The sequence below is a fragment of the Bombina bombina genome, chromosome 7 (assembly GCF_027579735.1).
Source record: "Bombina bombina isolate aBomBom1 chromosome 7, aBomBom1.pri, whole genome shotgun sequence".
Lineage (NCBI taxonomy): Eukaryota > Metazoa > Chordata > Amphibia > Anura > Bombinatoridae > Bombina > Bombina bombina.
The window spans coordinates 347,039,251-347,045,250 of NC_069505.1; the positions used below are offsets into that span (position 1 = coordinate 347,039,251).

General features: G+C 35.5%; 1 protein-coding gene across 1 annotated transcript in view; it reads right to left on the minus strand.

Annotated features, from left to right (window-relative positions):
* POC1A (POC1 centriolar protein A) overlaps positions 1-5,147 on the minus strand; it is a 122,649-nt gene extending 117,502 nt beyond the window's left edge. The window contains exon 1 of the mRNA XM_053721018.1: positions 4,918-5,147. Within this exon, the coding sequence (XP_053576993.1) occupies positions 4,918-4,932 (15 nt within the window). The 5' untranslated portion in view covers positions 4,933-5,147. The remainder of the gene's footprint in view (positions 1-4,917) is intronic.
* Between the last annotated feature and the right edge of the window lie 853 nt (positions 5,148-6,000).

The following is a 6,000-nucleotide window of genomic DNA, read 5'->3' on the forward strand; positions in this document are numbered from 1 at the left end:
CTATGGGAAATGTCTACACCTAACACCCTAACATGTACCCCGAGTCTAAACACCCCTAATCTGCCCCCCCCTACACCGCCGCAACTAAATAAATGTATTACCCCCTAAACCGCCGCTCCCGGAGCCCACCGCCACTATAATAAATATGTTAACCCCTAAACCGCCGTTCCTGGTCCCCGCCGCAACTATAATATATGTATTAACCCCTAAACCGCCGCTCCAAGACCCCGCCGCCACCTACATTATACCTAGTAACCCCTATCCTGCCCCCCCCTATACCGCCACTCCGGGAGCCCACCGCAAGCTACATATACATATTAACCCCTAATCTGTCCCCCCCTACACCGTCGCCACCTATAATACATTTATTAACCCCTATCCTGCCCCCCCACACCGCCGCCACTGTAATAAAATGATTAACCCCTAAACCTAAGTCTAACACTAACACCCCCCTAACTTAAATATTAATTAAATACATCTAAATAGATTAACTCTTATTAACTAAATGAATCCTATTTAAAACTAAATACTTACCTATAAAATAAACCCTAATATAGCTACAATATAAATAATAATTATATTGTAGCTATTTTAGGATTTATTTTTATTTTACAGGCAACTTTCAATTTATTTTAACTAGGTAGAATAGCTATTAAATAGTTATTAACTATTTAATAGCTACCTAGTTAAAATAAAGAGAAATTTACCTGTAAAATAAATCCTAACCTAAGTTACAATTACACCTAACACTACACTATTCTTTAATAAATGAATCCTATTTAAAACTAAATACTTACCTGTAAAATAAACCCTACGATAGCTACAATGTAATTAATAATTACATTGTAGCTATCTTAGGATTTATATTTATTTTACAGGTAACTTTGTATTTATTTTAGCTAGTTAGAATAGTTATTAAATAGTTATTAACTATTTAATAACTACCTATCTAAAAGAAATACAAAATTACCTGTAAAATAAATCCTAACCTAAGTTACAATTAAACCTAACACTACACTATCATTAAATTAATTACCTACGAATAACTACAATTAAATTCAATTAAATAAACTAACTAAAGTACAAAAAATAAAAAAAGCTAAGTTACAAAAAAAAAAAAAAAATAAGTTACAAACATTTAACAAATATTACAACAATTTTAAGCTACTTACACCTAATCTAAGCCCCCTAATAAAATAACAAAGCCCCCCAAAATAAAAAAATGCCCTACCCTATTCTACATTAAAAAAGTTCAAAGCTCTTTTACCTTACCAGCCCTTAAAAGGGCCTTTTGCGGGGCATGCCCCAAAGAACCAGCCAATCGGATTGAACTTGAATCTGATTGGTTGATTCAGTCAGCCAATCAGATTTTTCTACCTTAATTCCGATTGGCTGATAGAATCCTATCAGCCAATCGGAATTCGAGTGACGCCATCTTGGATGACGTCACTTAAAGGTACCGTCATTCGTCGTTAGTCGTCGGGAAGAAGAGGATGGATCCGCGTAGGCTCCTCTGAAGATGGCTCCGCTCCGCTCAGGATGGATGAAGATTGAAGACGCCGCCTGGATGAAGACTTCTGTCGGATGTAAGATTTCTTCAGCGCCCCTTGGATGATGACTTCTGCCGCTCCGGATCTCCTCTTCGGTTCCATCGGTGGCTCGGCTGAGTGAAGACAACTCAAGGTAGGATGATCTTCAGGGGGGTAGTGTTAGGTTAATTTAAGGGGGGTTTGGGTTAGATTAGGGGTATGTGGGTGGTGGGTTTTAATGTTGGGGGGGTTGTATTTTTCTTTTACAGGCAAAAGAGCAGTTTTCTTTGGGGCATGCCCCGCAAAAGGCCCTTTTAAGGGCTGGTAAGGTAAAAGAGCTTTGAACTTTTTTAATGTAGAATAGGGTAGGGAATTTTTTTATTTTGGGGGGCTTTGTTATTTTATTAGGGGGCTTAGATTAGGTGTAAGTAGCTTAAAATTGTTGTAATATTTGTTAAATGTTTGTAACTTATTTTATTTTTTGTAACTTAGCTTTTTTTATTTTTTGTACTTTAGTTAGTTTATTTAATTGAATTTAATTGTAGTTATTTGTAGGTAATTAATTTAATGATAGTGTAGTGTTAGGTTTAATTGTAACTTAGGTTAGGATTTATTTTACAGGTAATTTTGTATTTGTTTTAGCTAGGTAGTTATTAAATAGTTAATAACTATTTAATAACTATTCTAACTAGCTAAAATAAATACAAAGTTACATGTAAAATAAATATAAATCCTAAGATAGCTACAATGTAATTAATAATTACATTGTAGCTATCTTAGGGTTTATTTTACAGGTAAGTATTTAGTTTTAAATAGGATTCATTTATTAAAGTATAGTGTAGTGTTAGGTGTAATTGTAACTTAGGTTAGGATTTATTTTACAGGTAAATTTCTCTTTATTTTAACTAGGTAGCTATTAAATAGTTAATAACTATTTAATAGCTAGTGTACCTAGTTAAAATAAATTGAAAGTTTCCTGTAAAATAAATATAAATCCTAAGATAACTACAATATAATTATTATTTATATTGTAGCTATATTAGAGTTTATTTTAAAGGTAAGTATTTAGTTTTAAATAGGATTCATTTAGTTAATAAGAGTTAAATTTATTTAGATGTATTTAATTAATATTTAAGTTAGGGGGGTGTTAGGTTTAGGGGTTAATCATTTTATTACAGTGGCGGCGGTGTAGGGGGGGCAGGATAAGGGTTAATAAATTTATTATAGGTGGCGACGGTGTAGGGGGGGCAGATTAGGGGGTAATAAGTTTAATATAGGTTGCGGCAGGGTCCGGGAGCGGCGGTTTAGGGGTTAAACTATTTATTTAGTTGCGACGGGGTCCGGGATCGGCAGGATAGGGGTTAATAACTTTATTATAGGTGGCGGCGGTATAGGGGGGCAGGATAGGGGTTACTAGGTATAATGTAGGTGGCGGTGGGCTCCGGGAGCGGCGGTTTAGGGGTTAATACATTTATAAGAGTTGCGGCGGGGTCTAGGAGCGGCGGTTTAGGGGTTAGTAACTTTATTTAGTTGCGGGGGGCTCCGGTATAGGGGGTAGAACAGTGTAGTATAGTGTGGGTGCTTAGTGAAAGCTTGTTTACATATAAACTAAACAAAAAAGTTACTGCTTTAGTTCTTTTTAATTGTAAACAGCCGTACAATATTTAGCTAGATATAAGACGTGTCAATGTTATCTAATACGTAGAAAGTCTGGATAACCGATTCAATAGATTTTCCCTCCAATGCGCAAGCGTAAAACTAACAGAGATGTGGGTAACTTCGGCTTCTACAATGACAAATGCGCATGCGCGATTTAGCTGAATTGACGCGCAGGCTTATTAGGAAGGGTTATGCTGGTAATGATATGCATAGGAGCGAAATGTTATTGGTCAATAATTTCAAATACACACTATGCCGAAAACGATGGGCTGGGAAAGGTGGGGGGGTTAGAGGGGCACCCCTTGAAAGATAGACAGTGAATAGGGGGGAATTACAGTACCCATCGTATATAGTGTAACGTATTTGTGGTGTATAATGCCTCACATATATGTTACATGTATGTGTACTGGTGTAAGGGGCATTAGCGCTCATCCCGAACGGACCAAACGCCTGATCTGATTAGCTCGTGTCTCTGTGAGGTCACCTGATGCACAACCAATCGGATAATGCATTGGGTTTGCCGCTAGCATCTAGTTTCCTAAGGACCTTAAAGGGGCTGGACTTCAAGATTGTCAAATGACAGACGTTGATTGGATGTTCACTGGATTTGTCTTAAAAAACATCCATGTGGGCCGGCATAACATTGTAATAGAAGCTTTATTATATGAGCTAATTTAACCTTTTCACGGATGGATTAAAAATAAAAAAAATTAAAAAAAAGGTACACATATACTTTTTAATGGCAAATATTATATTTATGGCATTTGATAATTTAAAGTTTACCATCACTTTAAGCAACTCAGATAAAAAGCAAGTATCTTTCAAAAAAATTGCTTTGGCCAGTTTAAGTAAGGCAATGGTTTATAGAGTATTGCTGCTGCTGCTGCGGCTACATCAAAAAGTGACTCCCAAACATTTTTTTTTTTTTTTATAGTGTTGTGTTCAAATGCAAATTCACACACACATTACTCTTTATATTTTGATGCACTACTAGATGACCAAATATTAACTACATTTGGAGGTACAGTGGTTGCAGTCATCAAGAACACCGTACCTGCAATGCTCATCCTAACAATGTTGCAAGCCAATGTAATGTCACGGGCAACAATACTTTGTTGCTGCAAGTCGTTAACCCCTTGGGTGGCAGAGAGGGCAAAAGCAATGTGGTGCAGGCATCTCTGAAATCCAGGGCATGGTGTTTGAATCATGATGCTCTAATCTGGAGTTGCATATGTACGTATGCCACTGTAACAGTCATAACTTTTACTAGGATTTTTGCTAAAGTAAGTATAGTGCAAAAAAAAAAAAGCTTTTTAAAATTGAAATGCATTCATGTACATTTCAATTTTGACTTTCCTGTCCCATAATTATATATATATATATATATATATATATATATATATATATATATATATATATATATTCATATTGACTGATGAAGGGTAGAAGATAGCTCCCTGAAAAGTTACCAAATAAATTATTTTTTTCCCACATACAAGTTCAAAGACTGTGTGTGTGTGTGTATATATATATATAAATGTTTTTGTAAAATAAGTACCCCATCATAATGTATAACAACAATAATAGTATTATTCACACAACACGACGGTAGAAAGGATTATAATGAAAGGATCATTTGTGTTCGTTAAAAGGAAAATAATCGAATGCACAGAGTGATGACCGATATATCTAGTTAATAAGTACTATGTATATAAATAAAGGCACTTACCGGCTGGCCTGCCATGGTGAGCGTATAATTTTATCAGTGAGGCAGTAAGTGAATTATATGTTGCCGCTATTTAGGCTTCCTTAGTAACCAGAGTCAGCTCACTCAGAATCCCCAGTCCTTAACCTGGATCCAAATCTACCGCCGTTTACTTGTTTAACCCATTGCATCCTGTATCAGCTTTATACACCATTAGCTATTGTGGTATAGCACTAATTACCGGCACCGAATGGGTTAATGCCTACGCCGCGCTTCTATTGGCGCCTTGACCCGCTACAGTTTGAAGGAAAGGCATGGAGGAGGGCGTAGACGTCACGTTACGTGTGCTGTTGTAAAAGGCGAATGGGATTCTGTTGTATTGTGTCTTTACTTTACGGCAGTCTATAAACTTTTATACAAAACTAATGTAATGTAAAGTCAAAACTTTTACATAAAGTTTATTAAATTGCACGTTCCAACATAAACAATAAATGCATGTTAGGGTAAAATTATATTACTTTTTTTTGCACGATTATAGATTTTTGATGTCATATTTTAGTTTAGATACTGTGTAGGGGAATTATATATAATATATATATATATATATATATATATATATATATATATATATATATATATATATATATAGTATGTATATATATATGTATATATATATAGGTATCCAAAACACCAGAACTTGCCCACAAAGAAAAAATGCCTGGGTGCAAATTTGTAGAAGATATGCAGCCAAAAGAAAATGCACTCTCAGGACTTTCATTAACAGGTTACTTTTATTTCTGTAACGTTTTCGGAGGTCTTGCCTCCTTCATCAGCATAAATAAAGTGAAAACAAACAAACTCTTAAATAGTGACATACTCACTCAAAATCATTTCAAACCACTACCTGTGCTGGCGCCAAAATTACCGGTGTTGGAACGCATAATGCGTTCCAAATGTGCTAAGTGGCGGAAGTAGTGCGCCAAACTACTTCCGGTTGTCAAAATTCTATAGCCGTAAATAATCGGCTTTCTCTATGTAAATGCCATAATTATAAAACCATTGTGGCATATTATCTAAACGCATAAAGCAAACTCTTAGCGTGCAAAC